This window comes from Molothrus aeneus, unplaced genomic scaffold, assembly GCF_037042795.1.
Source record: "Molothrus aeneus isolate 106 unplaced genomic scaffold, BPBGC_Maene_1.0 scaffold_30, whole genome shotgun sequence".
In the NCBI taxonomy this organism is placed as follows: Eukaryota; Metazoa; Chordata; class Aves; order Passeriformes; family Icteridae; genus Molothrus; species Molothrus aeneus.
Window position 1 is genome coordinate 453,929 of NW_027098964.1, and position 18,868 is coordinate 472,796.

The 18,868-nt window shown below is 49.1% G+C and overlaps 1 protein-coding gene and 1 long non-coding RNA gene across 2 annotated transcripts; both read left to right on the forward strand.

Moving 5' to 3' along the window:
* Positions 1 to 489: 489 nt before the first annotated feature.
* On the forward strand, positions 490 to 2,871 carry LOC136570279 (uncharacterized). Its single transcript, XR_010785520.1, has 2 exons — positions 490 to 1,122; positions 2,736 to 2,871. It is a non-coding gene; the product is annotated as an uncharacterized lncRNA (long non-coding RNA).
* A 3,466-nt stretch (positions 2,872 to 6,337) lies between these two features.
* Positions 6,338 to 18,625, forward strand: CTDNEP1 (CTD nuclear envelope phosphatase 1). The gene is given in 9 exon segments (XM_066570735.1): positions 6,338 to 6,522; positions 6,524 to 6,532; positions 9,995 to 10,061; positions 10,953 to 11,071; positions 12,931 to 13,002; positions 13,639 to 13,755; positions 15,323 to 15,434; positions 17,109 to 17,193; positions 18,401 to 18,625. Coding segments are annotated over 9 exon segments (735 nt in total). The 5' UTR covers positions 6,338 to 6,429; the 3' UTR covers positions 18,462 to 18,625.
* Positions 18,626 to 18,868: the final 243 nt, after the last annotated feature.

Here is an 18,868-nt window from a genome sequence, read left to right on the forward strand (position 1 = left end):
GGTCGCTTTGGGATGAACTTGGGATGAATTTTGAGCAGATTTTGGGGTGATTTTGGGTTGGATTTGGGATAATTTTGGGCTGAATTTGGGATGAATTTGGGATGATTTTGGGTTGGATTTTGGGCTGAATTTTGGGTGATTTTGGGTTGGATTTGGGTTGAATTTTGGGCTGAATTTGGGTGAATTTGGGCTGAATTTTGAGCTGAATTTGGGCTGATTCTGGGATGAATTTTGGGCTGAATTTGGCTGATTTTGGGATGAATTTTGGGGTCCTATTTGGGATGAATTTGGGCTGAATTTTGAGCTGAATTTGGCTGATTTTGGGCTGAATTTTGGGCTGAATTTTGAGCTGATTTTGGGGTGATTTTGGGCTGAATTTTGAGCTGATTTTGGGGTGATTTTGGGCTGAATTTTGAGCTGATTTTTGGGTGATTTGGGCTGAATTTTGAGCTGATTTTGGGGTGATTTTGGGCTGAATTTTGAGCTGATTTTGGGGTGATTTTGGGCTGAATTTTGAGCTGATTTTGGGTTGGATTTGGGTTGAATTTTGGGCTGAATTTGGGGTGATTTTGGGTTGAATTTTGAGCTGAATTTGGGCTGATTCTGGGATGAATTTTAGGCTGAATTTGGCTGATTTTGGGCTGAATTTTGGGCTGAATTTGGGCTGATTTTGGGATGAATTTTGGGCTGAATTTGGCTGAATTTGGGCTGAATTTTGGGCTGAATTTGGCTGATTTTGGGCTGAATTTTGGGCTGAATTTGGCTGATTTTGGGCTGAATTTTGGGCTGAATTTGGCTGATTTTGGGCTGAATTTTGGGCTGAATTTGGCTGATTTTGGGTTGAATTTTGGGCTGAATTTGGCTGATTTTGGGCTGAATTTTGGGCTGAATTTGGCTGATTTTGGGCCTTTTTCCCCCCTCTCCCCAGGAGATCCTCACCCTCCTCCCCGACGGCTCCTTGGGGCCCCCCCCGACCCTTGGGGACCCCTCCCCAAATTGGGGGGACCCCAAAAAGGCCCCAAAAGCCCCAAATTTGGGGGGGCCCCCCCTGACCTTTCGCCTGGGGCTGTCGGAGGCCGAGCGGGGGGCGAGGGCGGCCCTGACCCCCCCATACCTGCCCAGGTGAGTCTGGGGAGCCCAAATGCCCCTGAAATCCCCCCAAAAATCCACCAGAAACCCCTGAAATCCCTCCCAAAATCCCTCTCAAATCACCCCAAAAATCCACCCAAAATTCCTGAAATCCCTCCCAAATCCCTCCCAAATCACCCCAAAAATCCACCCAAAAAATTCCTGAAATTCTCCCAAAATCCACCAAAAATTCCCTGAAATTCATCCCAAAATCCACCAAAAAATCCTGAAATGCCTCCCAAAATTTCCCCAAAATTCCTCCCAAAATCCCTCCCAAATCACCCCAAAAATCCACCCAAAAAATCCCTGAAATTCCTCCCAAAATCCACCAAAAATTCCCTGAAATTCATCCAAAATCCACCAAAAAAATCCTGAAATTCCTCCCAAAATTTCCCCAAAATTCCTCCCAAAATCCCTCTCAAATCACCCCAAAAATCCACAAAAAATCCTGAAATTCCTCCCAAAATTTCCCCAAAATTCCTCCCAAAATCCACCCAAAATTCCCTGAAATTCCTCCCAAAATTTCCCCAAAATTCCTCCCAAAATTCACCAAAAAATCCTGAAATTCCTCCCAAAATTTCCCCAAAAATTCCCTCAAAATCCCTCTCAAATCACCCCAAAAATTCCCTGAAATTCCTCCCAAAATTGCCCCAAAATTCCTCCCAAAATCCACCCAAATTCCCTGATTTTCCCCCCAAAATTCCCAATTTTCCCTCAAATTTCCCCCAAAATTCCCAATTTTCCCCTCAAATTTTCCCCCAAATTTCCCCCCAAATTCCCAAAATCTCCCCCCAAAATTCCCAATTTTCCCTCAAATTTTCCCAAAATCTCCCCCAAAATTCCCAATTTTCTCTCAAATTTCCCCCAAAATTCCCTGATTTTCCCCCCAAAATTCCCAATTTTCCCTCAAATTTCCCCCAAAATTCCCAAATTTTTCCCCAATATTTCCCCAATTTTTCCCCCAATGTTTTCCCCAAATTCCCCCCAAAATTCCCAATTTTCCCTCAAATTTCCCCCCAAATTTCCCAAATTTTCCCCCAATATTTCCCCAAATTTTCCCCCAAAATTCCCAATTTTCCCTCAAATTTTCCCCCAAATTCCCCAAATTTCCTAAAATCTCCCCCAAAATTCCCAATTTTCCCTCAAATTTTCCCAAAATTCCCTGATTTTCCCCCCCAATATTTCCTCCCAAATTTCCCTCAAATTTTCCCCCCAAAATTCCCAATTTTCCCTCAAATTTTCCCCCAAATTTTCCCTCAAATTTTCCCCCAAATTTTTCCCAAATTTCCCCAAAATTCCCCAATTTTCCCCCAAAATTTTCCCCCAATATTTCCCCAAATTTCTCCCAAATTTCCCCCAAAATGTCCCCAAATTTCCCCCCAAATTTTCCCCCAAATTTCCCAAATTTTTCCCCAGTATTTCCCCAAATTTCACCGAAAATGTCCCCAAATTTCCCCAATTTTCCCCCCACATTTCTCCCAAATTTTCCCTCAAATTTCCCCCAATTTTCCCCCCAAAATCTCCCAATTTCCCCCCAAATTCCCCCCCAAAATCCCCATTTTTCCCCAATTTGCCCAAAATCTCCCATTTTTGCCCCACCCCCGCAGGGCCGAGCCCCCGGCGCCCCCCGAGGACCTCGAGGACCCCGACGAGGACCTGGAGCTGTGACCCCTCCCCCCCCCGACCCCCAAATTTGGGGAAAAAAACCCCAAAAATGGGACCCCAATAAAGGAGCTGCCCCTCCCCCCGCCTGCCCGGCCGCTTTTGGGGCAAAAGCGCCAAAGTTTGGGAAAAAAAATTCCAATTTTAGGGGGAAAATCCCAATTTTTAGGAGTGAAAATTGCCCAGTTTTGGGGGAAAAATCTCAATTTTTAGGGGTAAAAAATCTCAATTTTAGGGGGAAAAATCCCAATTTTAGGGGTAAAAAATCGCAATTTTAGGGATGAAAAATCCTAATTTTTGGGGAAAAAATTGCCCAATTTTAGGAGAGAAAATCCCAAATTTTGAGGAAAAAAATCCCAATTTTTAGGAGTGAAAATTGCCCAATTTTAGGGGTGTAAATATCAAATTTTGGGGGGAAAATTGCAATTTTAGGGGTAAAAAATCTCAATTTTTAGGGATGAAAAATCCTAATTTTTGGGGAAAAAATTGCCCAATTTTAGGAGAGAAAATCCCAAATTTTGAGGAAAAAAATCCCAATTTTTAGGGGGGAAAATCGCAATTTTGAGGAAAAAAATCCCAATTTTTAGGAGTGAAAATTGCCCAATTTTAGGGGTGTAAATCCCAAATTTTGGGGGGAAAAATCCCAATTTTAGGGGTAAAAAATCCCAATTTTTAGGAGTGAAAATCCCAAATTTTGGGGGGGAAGATTGCCCAATTTTAGGGGGGGAAATCCCAATTTTTGGGGGAAAAATCCCAATTTTAGGGGTAAAAAATCCCAATTTTTAGGAGTGAAAATCCCAAATTTTGGGGGGAAAAATCCCAATTTTAGGGGTAAAAAATCGCAATTTTTAGGGGTGAAATTTTAGGGGTAAAAAATCGCAATTTTGAGGAAAAAAATCCCAATTTTTAGGGGGAAAAATTGCCCAATTTTAGGAGAGAAAATCCCAAATTTTGAGAAAAAAATCCCAATTTTTAGGGGGGAAAATCCCAATTTTTGGGGGGAAAAATCCCAATTTTTAGGGGTGAAAAATCCTAATTTTTGGGGAAAAATTTGCCCAATTTTAGGGGAAAAATCTCAATTTTTAAGGGGTGAAAAATCCCAATTTTTAGGGGGGAAAATCCTAATTTTTGGGGAAAAAAAATCCCAAATTTTAGGGGGAAAAATTCCCCAATTTTAGGGGTGTAAATATCAAATTTTGGGGGAAAAATTGCAATTTTAGGGGTAAAAAATCACAATTTTTAGGGGTGAAAAAATCCCAATTTTTGGGGAAAAAATTGCCCAATTTTAGGAGAGAAAATCCCAAATTTTGAGGAAAAAATCCCAATTTTTAGGGGGGAAAATCGCAATTTTTGAGGAAAAAAATCCCAATTTTAGGGGGAAAAATTGACCAATTTTTAGGGGGAAAAATCTCAATTTTTAGGGGTGAAAATCCCAATTTTTGAGGAAAAAAATCCCAATTTTAGGGGGGAAAAATCCCAATTTTAGGGGGAAAAATCCCAATTTTTAGGAGTGAAAATTGCCCAGTTTTGGGGGAAAAAATCTCAATTTTTAGGGGTAAAAAATCTCAATTTTTAGGGGTAAAAAATCTCAATTTTTAGGAGTGAAAATCCCAAATTTTGGGGGGGAAGATTGCCCAATTTTAGGGGTGTAAATCCCAAATTTTGGGGGGAAAAATCCCAATTTTAGGGGTAAAAAATCCCAATTTTTAGGTGTGAAAATCCCAAATTTTGGGGGGAAAATTGCCCAATTTTAGGGGGGAAAATCCCAATTTTTGGGGGAAAAATCCCAATTTTAGGGGTAAAAAATCCCAATTTTTAGGGGGGAAAATCGCAATTTTTGGGGAAAAAAAAATCCCAATTTTAGGGGGAAAAATCCCAATTTTTAGGGGTGAAAATCCCAAATTTTGGGGTGAAAATTGCACAATTTTAGGAGAAAAAATCCCAATTTTTAGGGGGAAAAATTTCCCAATATTAGGAGTGAAAATCCCAACTTTTGGAGGGAAAAATTTCCCAATTTTAGGAGTGAAAATCCCAATTTTTAGGGGTGAAAATCCCAAATTTTGGGAGAAAAAATTGTGCAATTTTTGGGTAAAAAAATTGCCCAATTTTAAGAGAGAAAATCCCAAAATTTTGAGGAAAAAAATCCCAATTTTTAGGGCGGAAAAATCGCAATTTTTAGGAGTGAAAATTGCCCAATTTTAGGGGTGTAAACCCCAATTTTTAGGGGGAAAATCGCAATTTTTAGGGGTAAAAAATCGCAATTTTTAGGGGTGAAAAATCCCAATTTTTAGGGGGGAAAATCGCAATTTTTGGGGAAAAAAATCCCAAATTTTAGGGGGAAAAATTCCCCAATTTTAGGAGTGTAAATCCCAATTTTTAGGGGGAAAATTGCAATTTTAGGGGTGAAAAATCCCAATTTTTTAGGGGTGAAAAAAATCCTAATTTTTGGGGAAAAAATTGCCCAATTTTAGGAGAGAAAATCCCAAATTTTGAGAAAAAAATCCCAATTTTTAGGGGGGGAAAATCGCAATTTTAGGGGTGAAAAATCCCAATTTTTAGGGGTGAAAAATCCCAATTTTTGGGGGAAAAAATTGCCCAATTTTAGGAGAGAAAATCCCAAATTTTGAGGAAAAAAATCCCAATTTTAGGGGTAAAAAATCACAATTTTTGAGGGAAAAAATCCCAAATTTTGGGGGGAAAAATTCCCGAATTTTAGGGGTGTAAATCCCAAATTTTGGGGGGAAAATTGCAATTTTAAGGGTAAAAAAATCACAATTTTTAGGGGTGAAAAATCCTAATTTTTGGGGAAAAAATTGCCCAATTTTAGGAGAGAAAATCCCAAATTTTGAGGAAAAAAATCCCAATTTTTACGGGGGAAAATCGCAATTTTTAGGAGTGAAAATTGCCCAATTTTGGGGAAAAACTCAATTTTTAGGGGTAAAAAATCCCAATTTTTGGGGGTGAAAAATCCCAGTTTTTGGGGGGAAAATTGCCCAATTTTAGGAGAAAATCCCAGGTTTTAGGGGAAAAATTGCCCAGTTTTTAGGGGTGAAAATCCCAATTATTGGGGGTAAAAATCCCAATTTTTAGGGGTGAAAATCCCGATTTTCCCGTGGAAGCCACGCCCCTTCATTTACATAAAGGTGCTGCCAATCATTTCATCCTGTACCGATCCCAACGGCAGAAACCACGCCCCCTAGTTTACATAAAGCCGCTGTCAATCACTCACCATAGCAACGGTAGAGCTCCGCTAATTTACATAAACCCCGCCCACCAGCCACGCCTTTTTCGTTCGCTCCCATTCCCAAAGGCGCCGCCCCTCTGTTCAAGCCACGCCCCCTCCGTTGATTCCTATAGCACCTTGACCACGCCTCTTCCATGCGTAGCCCCGCCCCTCCGTGCGTGCCCCGGAAGTGCTGCTGCCGGAAGTGCCCCCGGGCTATGGCGGCGATGGCGGCGGCCCCGGCCGAGCCCCGGTGAGGGCCCGGAGCCCCCGAACCCCCCCCGGGCCCGCCCCCGGCAGCGCCTCCCACACCGGGGGGGGCCGCAGGAGGCGGCGGCGGCGGCGGCGGGGCCGCGGCGAAGCTGGCGGAGCTGGGCCGCGCCGCGCCCGGGGCCGGTACCGGGGCCGGTACCGGGATGATGCGGAGCCAGTGCCTGCTCGGCCTCCGTTCCTTCGTGGCCTTCGCCGCTAAACTCTGGAGTTTCGTGCTTTACCTGCTGAGGAGGCAGGGTCCGCACCGTGAGTACCGGGAGGGGAAACCGGCGAGGGGAAACCGGGGGGATAACGGGGATGGAACCGGGGATGGACTGGGGATAACGGGAACAACGGGATTAGAACGGGAATGGAACCGAGGATGGACTGGGAATAACGGGGATGGAACCGGGGATGGAACCGGGGATGGATTGGGGATAAACGGGAATGGAACCGGGAATGGACTGGGGATAACGGGGATGGAACCGGGAATGGAACCGGGGATAACGGGAATGGAACCGGGAATGGAACCGGGGATGGATTGGGGATAACGGGGATGGAACCGGGGATGGAACCGGGGATGGAGTGGGGATAACGGGAATGGAACCGGGGATGGATTGGGGATAACGGGGATGGAACCGGGGATGGAACCGGGGTTAACGGGAATAACAGGAACGGAACCGGGGATGGATTTGGGATAATGGGAATAACGGGATTGGAACGGGGATTAACGGGAATGGAACCGGAATTAACGGGAATGGAACCGGAATTAACGGGAATGGAGCGGGAACGGCACCGGGAACGGCTCGGGGTTAACGGGAATAACGGGAACGGAACCGGGGATGGATTTGGGATAATGGGAAAAACGGGATTAGAACGGGAATGGAACCGGGATTAGAACGGGAATGGAACCGGAATTAACGGGAATGGAACCGGGAAGGAACCGGGAAATTCTGGGAGATTTTGGGGAATTTTTGGGGGTTTTTTGGGATTTTTTTTGGGGGAAAATTTGGGGATTTGGGGGAAATTTTGGGGATTTTTTGGGGAATTTTTGGCGAATTTTTGGCGAATTTTTTGGGGGGGTTTTGAGGGATTTTTTGGGGAATTTTTTGCGGTTTATTGGGATTTTTGGGGGGAATTTAGGGGGGGAATTTTGGGGATTTTTGGGGGGGAATTTGTGGATTTTTTGGGGATTTTTTGGGGAATTTTGTGGAATTTTTGGGGGGAGTTTTTTGGGGATTTTTGGGGGATTTTTTTAGGGAATTTTGGAGATTTTTTGGGGGAAATTTTTTGGCGGTTTTGGGGGAATTTTGGGGGAATTTTGGGGATTTTTTGGCGAATTTTTGGGGGGAATTTTTGGGGTTTTTGGGGATTTCTTGGGAATTTTTTGGGGGAATTTTGGGGATTTTTTATTGGGGAAATTTGGGGATTTTTTTGGGGATTTTTTTGGGGATTTTTTGGGGATTTTTGGCGCATTTTTGAGGATTGTTTTGGGGGAAATTTGGGAATTTTTTGGGGGGAATTTTGGGGTTTTTTGGGGGAATTTGGGGGGATTTTTTAGGGGGGAAATTTGGGGGATTTTTGGCGAATTTTTTTGGGAATTTTGGGGATTTTTTGGGGGGAATTTTGGGGTTTTTTGGGGATTTTTTGGAGCAGGGAATTTGGGGATTTTTTGGGGGATTTTTGGGGTTTTTTTGGGGGGATTGTTTGAGGATTTTTTGGGGGAATTTTGGGGATTGTTTTGGGGGTAAATTTGGGGATTTTTGGGGATTTTTTGGGGGGAATTTGGGGATTTTGGGGGGGGAATTTTGGGAATTATTTGGGGTTTTTTTGGGATTTTTTAGGGGGGGAAATTTGGGGAATTTTAGGGATTTTTTTTTGGTTTTTTGGGGGGAATTTTTGGGGATTTTTGGGGGGAAATTTGGGGATTTGGGGGAAATTTTTTGGAGGTTTTGGGGGAAATTTTTTGGGGATTTTTTTGGGGAATTTTGGGAAATTTTTTGAGGAATTTTGGGGATTTTTGGGGGGAAATTTGGGGATATTTGGGGGATTTTTTTGGGAATTTTGGGGAAATTTGGGGGGGTTTTGGGGGTTTTTTTTGGGGTCTTGGGGATTGTTTTGGGGGAAAATTTTGGGGGTTATTTTGGGAATTTCTTTGGGGTTTTTTGGGAACCATTTTGGGGGGGAATTTTTTGGAGATTTTTGGGGGGAATTTTGGGGATTTTTGGAAGGGAATTTTGAGGATTATTTTGGGAAATGTTGGTATTTTTTGGGAATTTATTTGGGTTTTTTAGGGAAAGTTTTGGGTAATTTTGGGGGATTTTTGGGGGGAAAATTTGGGGTTTTTTGGGCAGGAATTTTGGGGATTTTTTAAAGGGGAATTTTGGGGATTTTTGCGAATTTTTGGGATTTTTCGTGAATTTTTGGGGGATTTTTTGGGGGGGAATTTTGGGCTTTTTTTTGAAATTTTGGGGATTTTTTTTGGAATTTATTTGTTTTTTTGGGGGGAATTTCGAGGAATTTATTTGGGGGGATTTGGGGAAAATTTCAGGAATTTTGGAGCGGGTTTGGGGTTTCTTGTGAATTTTTTTAGGATTTTTTTTGGGTTGAATTTTCTTAAAATTTTGAGGTTTTGGGGGAAAAATTCTTTGATTTTTTTTTTTTGGGGGGGAAATTTTTCCTTTCATTTTTTTAATTTTTTGGGGCAATTTCAGGCAAATTGGCTTTTTTGGGGTTTTTTTTCCTTTTGTGGGAATTTTTGGGGCAATTTTGGTGCAGGATTTTGGGGATTTTGGGGAGAATTTGGGGATTTTGGGATTTTCAAGGTTGAACCCGGCCCGGGGGGGGTGGGGGAGGGGCCCGGGGGGGTGGGGGAGGGGCCCGGGGCTATTTTGGGATGGGGGAGGGGCCGGGAGGGCCCCAAAAATGGAAACCGGGGAAATTCGGGGAATTTTGGGGAAATTTCTGGGAATTTGGGGGAAATTTTAGGAATTTTGGAGTTTTTGGGGGACATTTTTGGGAATTTTGGGGGAAATTTCTGGGAATTTCGGGGAAATTCTGTGGGATTTTGGGGGAATTTTAGAGAAATTTGGGGGAATTTTGGGAATTTCTAGGAATTTTTTGGGGAGTTATGGGGAAGTTTTTGGCAATTTTGGGGGAAATTCTGGGAATTTTTGGGATTTTGGGGGAATTTCTGGAAACTTTGGGGAGAATTTGTGTGAATTTTGGGAAACTTGAGGGAATTTTGGTGAAATTTCAGAGAATTTTGGGGAAAACATTTGAGGATTTTTGGGTCTCATTTTTTGGGATTTTTGGGTCTCATTTTTGGGATTTTTGAGTCTCATTTTTGAGATTTTTTGGTGAATTTTGGGGATTTTTGGGTCTCATTTTTGAGATTTTTTGGGGGGAATTTTGGAGATTTTTGGGTCTCATTTTTGAGATTTTTTTGGGTGGATTTTGGGGATTTTTGGATCTCATTTTTGGGATTTTGGGTCTCATTTTGGGGATTTTTGGGTCTCATTTTGGGGATTTTTGGGTCTCATTTTTGAGATTTTTTTGGGTCTCATTTTGGGGCTTCTTTCCCCATTTTTGGGGGTTTTTTTTCCCCTGGGGAGGCTCAGGAAGCTCCGAAATTTTTGGGGTTTTTTTCTGGGGGGATTTTTTGGGCTCTCCCTGATGGAATTCGGGGGTTCCCGAATGTCGGGGTCCCCCCAAATTTGGGGTTCCCAGGTGATCCAGTACCAGACCGTGCGCTACGACGTCCTGCCCCTGTCGCCCATCTCCAGGAACCGCCTGAGTGAGTCCAAAACGGGAGAAAACGGCAAAATTTGGGGAGAAAACGGCAAAATTTGGGGAGAAAATGGCAAAATTTGGAGAGGAAACCTCAAAATTTGGGGAGAAAACAGCAAAATTTAGAGAGGAAACCTCAAAATTTGGGGAGAAAACGGCAAAATTTGGGGAGGAAACAGCAAAATTTGGGGAGGAAACGCCAAAATTTGGGGTGGGAAATGCAAAATGTGGGGAGAAAACCTCAAAATCTGGGGAGAAAATGCCAAAATTTGGGGTGGGAAATGTAGAATGTGGGGGGGAAAATGCCAAAATTTGGGGTGGGAAATTCCAAAAATTCCAGAGATAATCCCAAAAATTAGGAGCAAAAAAGCCCAAATCCCCAATTTTTGCCCCCAGATCTCCAAATTTTGCCCCCAAACCCCCAAATTTTTGCACCAAATCCTCAATTTTTCCCCCTAAACCTCCAAATTTTGCCTTCAAACCCCCAAATTTTGTCCCCAAACCCCCAAATTTTGCCCCCAAACCTTGGAATTCAGTCCCTAAAACCCCAAATTTTGCCCTAAAACCTTGGAATTGGGACCCTAAAACCCCAAATTTTGCCCTAAAACCTTGGAATTGGGACCCTAAAACCCCAAATTTTGCCCCCAAACTTCAAAATTTTGTCCCCAAACCCCCAAATTTTTGCTCCAAATCCTCAAATTTTCCCCCTAAACCTCCAAATTTTGCCTTCAAGCCCCCAAATTTTGCTCCAAAACCCCCAAATTTTCGCTCCGAATCCTCAAAATTTCCCCCTCAACCCCCAAATTTTGCCCCGAATATCAGGGATTTTCCCCCAAAATTTGGGAATTTTGCCCCAAATTTGGGATTTTTGCCCCAAATTTTGTGGTTTTTTTCCCAGACCAGGTGAAGAGGAAGATCCTGGTGCTGGACCTGGACGAGACCCTGATCCACTCCCACCACGACGGCGTCCTCAGGCCCACGGTGCGGCCCGGGACCCCCCCCGACTTCATCCTCAAGGTCTGAGGGCATTTTGGGGCAAATCTGGAGGATTTTGGGAAAATTTGAGGGGTTTGGAAGGATTTTTGGGGGATTTTTTGGGATTTTTTTGGGTTTTTTGGGGGGGGGTTTGAGCTGACATGAGGCCTACAGTGTGGCCTGGGACACCCCCCTCCCCAACTTCATCCTCAAGGTCTGAGGGGATTTTGGGGGAAATTCAGGAATTTTGGGAAATTTTGGGAAATTTTGAGGGATTTGGAAGGGATTTGGGGCAGTTTTGAAGTTTTTTGGGGATTTTTTTTGGTTTTTTTTGGGTTTTTTTGGGGCGTTTTTGGGCTGTCCTGAGGCCCACGGTGCGGCCCGGGACACCCCCCTCCCCAACTTCATCCTCAAGGTCTGTGGAGATTTTGGGGGAAATTTGGAGGATTTGGGGCATTTTTGAGGGATTTGGAGCAGTTTTGAGTGGAATTGGGGTTTTTTGGGGATTTTTTGGATGTTTTGGGGGATTTTTTGGGGAATTTTTGGGGGGGGGTTTTGGCCTGTCCTGAGGCCCACGGTGCGGCCTAGGGCCCCTCCCAACTTCATCCTCAAGGTCTGAGGGGATTTTGGGGGGAATTCAGGAATTCTGGGGAGTTTTGAGGGGTTTGGAAGGGATTTGGGGCAGTTTTGGGGATTTTTTGGGATTTTTTGGAGGTTTTTTGGGCCGTTTTTGGGGTTTTTGAGCTGTCCTGAGGCCCACGGTGCGGCCCGGGACACCCCCCCCCAAATTCATCCTCAAGGTCTGTGGAGATTTTGGGGGAAATTTGGAGGATTTGGGGCATTTTTTAGGGATTTGGAGCAGTTTTGAGTGGAATTGGGGTTTTTTGGGGATTTTTTGGGGGTTTTGGGGGATTCTTTTGGGGGTTTTTTGGGGGGTTTTTGAGCTGTCGTGAGGCCGATGGTGCGGCCCAAGACCCCTCCCAACTTCATCCTCAAGGTCTGAGGGGATTTTGGGGGAAATTCAGGAATTTTGGGAAATTTTGGGAAATTTTGAGGGGTTTGGAAGGGATTTGGGGCAGTTTTGAGGTTTTTTGGGGATTTTTGGGGGGTTTTTTTTGGGGGGGGTTTGAGCTGTCCTGAGGCCTACGGTGCGGCCCGGGACACCCCCCCCCAACTTCATCCTCAAGGTCTGTGGAGCTTTTGGGGGAAATTTGGAGGATTTGGGGCATTTTTGAGGGATTTGGAACGGTTTTGAGTGGAATTGGGGTTTTTTGGGGATTTTTTGGGGGTTTTGGGGGATTTTTTTGGGTTTTTTTTGGGAGGTTTTTGAGCTGTCGTGAGGCCGATGGTGCGGCCTGAGACCCCTCCCAACTTCATCCTCAAGGTCTGAGGGGATTTTGGGGGAAATTCAGGAATTTTGGGAAATTTTGGGAAAATTTGAGGGGTTTGGAAGGGATTTGGGGCAGTTTTGAGGTTTTTTGGGGATTTTTGGGGGTTTTTTCTGTTTTTTTTGGGGGCATTTTTGAGCTGTCCTGAGGCCCACGGTGCGGCCTAGGCCCCCCCCCGACTTCATCCTCAAGGTCTGAGGGGATTTTGGGGGAAATTCAGGAATTTTTGGGGAATTTGGGGAATTTTTGAGGGGTTTGGAAGGGATTTGGGGCAGTTTTGGGGGAATTTGGGGGGATTTTTGGGGGATTTGGCGCAGTTTTGGGAGGATTTAAGGCCATTCAGGGAGGATTTGGGGAGAATTTTCTGCGGATTTTGGGGATTTTGTGGGAGTTTTGAAGGAGTTTTGGGGAGTTTTGAGGGTCCTGAGGCCGATTTTGGGGGTGTTTGTTGTGATTTTGGGGGTCCCAGGGCTGATTTTGGGAGTGTTTGTGGTGATTTTTGGGGTCCCCCAGGTGGTGATTGACAAACACCCCGTGAGGTTCTTCGTGCACAAACGGCCCCACGTGGATTTCTTCCTGGAGGTGGTGAGTGACCCCAAAAAGCCCCAAATTCACCCCAAAACCCATCCCAAATCCCTCCTAAACCCTTCAAAAATCCACAAAATTCCCTAAAATTCCCCAAAATTCCCCAAAATTCCCGGTCCAGGTGAGCTGGGCGTGTCCACAGCCATGGAGATCCACACCCCCAAATCCCACCTGAGACCCCCAAAAACCCCAGAAATTCCCCCAAAAACCCCTCAAATCACCCCAAAATTCCCAAAAATTTCTGAATTTTCTCAAAATTTCATGAATTTCCCCAAAATCCTGGGAATTTTCCCCAGGTGAGCCAGTGGTAGGAGCTGGGGGTGTTCACAGCCAGTGTGGAGATCCATGGCCCAAAACCCCTCAAATCACTCCAAAAACCCCTCAAATCACCCCAAAATTTCTGAATTTTCTCAAAATTTCATTAATTTCCCCAAAATCCTGGGAATTTTCCCAAATCCTGGGAATGTGGGAGCTGGTGGTGTTCATGTCCAGCATGGAGATCCATGGCCCCCAAACCCCTTAAATCACCCCAAAAACCCCAGAAATTCCCCCAAAATCCCCTCAAATCACCCCAAAATTCCCCAAAAATCCTGAATTTTCCCAAAATCCCCTGAATTTGCCCCAAATGTCGCCCAGGTGAGCCAGTGGTACGAGCTGGTGGTGTTCACAGCCAGCATGGAGATCTACGGCTGCGCCGTGGCCGACAAGCTGGACAACAACCGCAGCATCCTCAACCGCCGCTACTACCGACAGGTGAGGGACACCTGGGGACACCTGGGGACACCTGGGGACAGGTGGGGGACACACCTGGGGACACCTGGGGACAGGTGAGGGACACACCTGGGGACAGGTGAGGGACACCTGGGGACAGGTGAGGGACACACCTGGGGACACCTGGGGACAGGTGAGGGACACACCTGGGGACACCTGGACAGGTGAGGGACACACCTGGGGACACCTGGGGACACCTGGACAGGTGAGGGACACACCTGGGGACAGGTGAGGGACACCTGGGGACACCTGGGGGACACCTGGGGACAGGTGAGGGACACACCTGGGGACAGGTGAGGGACACCTGGGGACACCTGGGGACAGATGAGGGACACACCTGGGGACACCTGGGGACACCTGGGGACAGGTGAGGGACACACCCGGGGACACCTGGGGACAGGTGAGGGACACACCTGGACAGGTGAGGGACACACCTGGGGACACCTGGGGACAGGTGAGGGACACCTGGGGACAGGTGAGGGACACACCTGGGGACACCTGGAGACACCTGAGGGACACCTGGGGACAGGTGAGGGACACACCTGGACAGGTGAGGGACACACCTGGGGACACCTGGGGACACCTGGACAGGTTAGGGACACACATGGGGAGAGGTGAGGGACACCTGGGGACAGGTGAGGGACACCTGGGGACAGGGGAGGGACACCTGGACACACCTGGGGACAGGTAACACTGGGACAGGTGAGAAAGGGACACCTGGACAAGTGAGGGACACACCTGGGGACAGGTGACACTGGGACAGGTGAGACAGGGACACCTGGACAGGTAACACTGGGACAGGGACACCTGGACTGGTGAGGGATACCTGGGGACAGGTGAGGGACACCTGGGGACAGGGACACCTGGGGACAAGTGAGGGACACACCTGGGGACAGGTGAGGGACACCTGGACAGGTAACACTGGGACAGGGACACCTGGACTGGTGAGGGACACACCTGGGTACAGGTGACAGTGGGACAGGTGACACCGGGACAGGTGAGGGGCTGGGGTCATTCTGTGCCATGGGGCACAGTGGGCGTGTCCAGGCGAGGTGGGCGTGTCCCAGATGAGATGGGCATGTCCAGATGAGGTGGGCGTGTCCAGATGAGATGGGCGTGTCCATGTGGAATGGGCGTGTCCCAGATGAGATGGGCATGTCCAGATGAGGTGGGCGTGTCCAGGCGAGGTGGGCGTGTCCCAGATGAGATGGGCGTGTCCATGTGGAATGGGCGTGTCCCAGAGGAGATGGGCATGTCCTGATTAGGTGGGCGTGTCCAGGCGAGGTGGGCGTGTCCCAGATGAGATGGGCGTGTCCAGGTGAGGTGGGCGTGTCCAGATATGATGGGCATGTCCAGGTGAGGTGGGCGTGTCCAGGCGAGGTGGGCGTGTCCCAGATGAGATGGGCGTGTCCAGGTGAGGTGGGCGTGTCCAGGTGAGGTGGGCATGTCCCAGATGAGATGGGCGTGTCCAGATGAGGTGGGCGTGTCCATGTGGAATGGGCGTGGCCCGGGTGCGGTGGGCGTGGCCCTGACCCGGCCCCGCCCCCAGCACTGCACGCTGGAGCTGGGCAGTTACATCAAGGACCTGTCGGTGGTGCACAGCGACCTGTCCAGCATCGTCATCCTGGACAACTCACCTGGCGCCTACCGCAGCCACCCAGGTACCCAAAAATATCCCAAAATAGCCCCAAAAATATCCCCAAAATGGCCCAAAAACCCCTGTTCAAAAATTCCCAAAAATCACCCCAAAAATCCTCCCCAAATCTTCTCTGGCTCTGTCCAGCATCGTCATCCTGGACACCTCACCTGGGGCCTATTGCAGCCACCCAGGTACCCAAAAATATCCCAAAATAGCCCCAGAAATATTCCCAAAATAGCCCCAAAAATATTCCCAAAATGGCCAAAAATCCCTGTTCAAAAATTCCCAAAAATCACCCCCAAAATCCACCCCCAATCCCCTCCCTGGCTCTGTCCAGCATCGTCATCCTGGACACCTCACCTGGGGCCTACCGCAGCCACCCAGGTACCCAAAATATCCCAAAATAGCCCCAAAAATATCCCCAAAATGGCCCAAAAATCCCTGTTCAAAAATTCCCAAAATCCCCCCAAAAATCCCAAATTTCCCCCAGACAGCGCCACCCCCATCGAGTCCTGGTTTGGTGACCCCCAAAACTTCCCCTAAAAACTCCAAAATCCTTCCAGGAACCCCCAAAATCCCTTCCTGGACCCCCAAAAATCCCCCAAATCCCCTGGGGACCCCCCCAAAAATCCCCCAAATCCCCCCCAGATCCACCCAGAACTTCCCAGATCCCATCCAGGCCTCCTGAAATTCCCTCCAAAATCCCCCAGGACTCCCCCAAATCCCATCCAGGATCCCCCAAAAATCCCCAAAATCCCCTGGGGACCCCCCAAAAAATTCCCCAAATCCCCCTCAGATCCACCCAGATCCTCCCAAATCCCCTCCAGGACCCCCCAAATCCCCTCCAGGACCCCCAAAATCCCCCCAAAAATCCCCCCAAAAATCCCCCCAGATCCCCCCCAGATCCTCCCAAATCCCATCCAGGACCCCCCAAAATCCTCTGGAGACCCCTAAAACACCCCAAATCCCCTGGGGACCCCCCAAAAAATTCCCCAAATCCCCCCCAGAACCTCCCAAATCCTCTCCAGGAGCCCCCCAAAAATCCCCAAATCCCCCCCAGGACCCCCAAATCCCCTCCAGGACCCCCCAAATCTCCTGGGGACCCCCAAAAAATTCCCCAAATCCCCCCCAGAACCTCCCAAATCCCCTCCAGGAGCCCCCAAAAATCCCCCAAATCCCCCCCAGCTCCACCCAGAACTTCCCAAATCCCATCCAGGCCTCCTGAAATTCCCCAGGATTCCCCAAAATACCATCCAGGACCCCCCAAATCCCCTCCAGGACCCCCCAAAATCCCCTGGAGACCCCCAAAAATCCCCCAAATCCCCCCCAGATCCACCCAGAAGTTCCCAAATCCCCTCCAGGCCCTCTGAAATTCCCCCCAAAATCCCTTCCAGGACCCCCCAAAAAACCCCAAATCCCCCTCAGACCCACCCAGATCCTCCCAAGTCCCCTCCAGGACCCCCCAAAAATCCCCCAAATCCCCCCCAGCTCCACCCAAATCCCATCCAGGACCCCCCAAAAATCCCCCAAATCCCCCTCAGATCCACCCAGAATCCCCCAAATCCCCTCCAGAACCCCCCAAAAATCCCCAAATCCCCCCCAGATCCTCCCAAATCCCCCCCAGGACCCCCCAAATCCCCTCCAGGACCCCCCAAATCCCCTGGGGACCCCCCAAAAATGCCCCAAATCCCCCCAGACAACGCCATCCCCATCAAGTCGTGGTTCAGTGACCCCGGGGACACGGCCCTGCTCAACCTCCTGCCCATGCTGGACGCGCTCAGGTGGGCACGGGGGGATTTGGGGGGGGTTTGGGGGGTCCTGGGGGGGATGTGGGGGTCATGGAGGGGTTTTGGGGGAGTTTGGGGGGTCCTGGAGGGGATTTGGGGGAGTTTGGGGGGGATTTGGGGGAGTTTGGGGGGGTCTTGGAGGGGATTTGGGGGGTCCTGGAAGGGATTTGAGGGGTCCTGGGGTGGGGTTGGGGGAATTTGGGGGGACCTGGAGGGGATTGGGGGGCCCTGGAGGGGAGTTTAGGGGGTCCTGGAGGGGATTTGGGGGTCCTGGAGGGGATTTGGGGGAGTTTGGGGGGGATTTGGGGGAGTTTAGGGGGTCCTGGAGGGGATTTGGGGGTCATGGAGGGGTTTTGGGGGAATTTGGGGGGTCCTGGAGGGGATTTGGGGGAGTTTGGGGGGTCCTGGAGGGGATTTGGGGGGACCCAGGGGGGATTTGGGGGTCCTGGAGGGGTTTTGGGGGAGTTTGGGGGGTCCTGGAGGGGATTTGAGGGAGTTTGGGGTTGATCTGGGGGAGTTTAGGGGGTCCTGGAGAGGATTTGCAGAGGTTTGGGGGAGGTTCGGGGGGGTCCTGGAAGGGATTTGGGGGAGTTTGGGGGGTCCTGGAGGGGATTTGGGGGATCCTGGGGGGGATTTGGGGGGACCCAGGGGGGATTTGGGGGTCATGGAGGGGTTTTGGGGGAGTGTGGGGGGTCCTGGAGGGGATTTGGGGGATCCTGGGGGGGATTTGGGGGGTCCTGGAGGGGATTTGAGGGAGTTTGGGGGGTCCTGGGGGGGATTTGGGGGGACCCAGGGGGGATTTGGGGGTCATGGAGGGGTTTTGGGGGAGTGTGGGGGGTCCTGGAGGGGATTTGGGGGGACCTGGGGGGATTTGGGGGTCATGGAGGGGATTTGAGGGAGTTTAGTGGGTCCTGGGGGGGATTTTGGGGATTCCTGGATGGATTTCGGGAGAGATTCTGGGAGATTCTGGGGTTTTTGGGTGGATTTTGGGGAGTTCTGGGGAGATTTTTGGGATTCCTGTGTGGATTCGGGCCTTTTTCAACTCTTTTTTTTTTTTGGGGGGGGGGGTGTTTCCCCCCCACATTTCTGGGGCCTCCCACCGCATTTTGATGATTCCCACCCCCCTTTTTTAGAACCCCCCCCCATCCTTATTCTCATTTAGGGTGGGGGTCTCACCTTGCATCCCCCTCCCCAAATTCAGGTTCACGGCCGACGTTCGCTCCGTGCTGAGCCGCAACCTCCACCAGCACCGCCTGTGGTGACCCCGGAGCCCCCCGGGACCCCCGGGAACCCCCCCGGGAACCCCCCCGGGACCCCCAAACGGGACCCCCCCCCCCATTTTGAGGGGGGGGATGGGGACACAACACAACCAGGGGTGGCCCCTCCCCCATCGGGGACAGCGCCAGCACCGAGGGGACCCCCGGGACCCCCCCCCCCCCCCGCCCTGGTCTGGACTCTGTGCTCCCCCCCCCCCCCCTCATTTTTGGGGGGGAGATTGAATTTGGGGAGGGGGGATGGGTTTTGGCGCCCCCCCCACCCCACGTGCCTGAATTTGGGGGGGTTTGGTGTTTTTTTGGGGGGGTGGGGAGGGGCTTTGGGGGCCGCCTCTCCCCTCTCCCGGACAGACGGACATTTGGGAGCTCCTCCCCGCCTCCACCCCGTGTTTTTA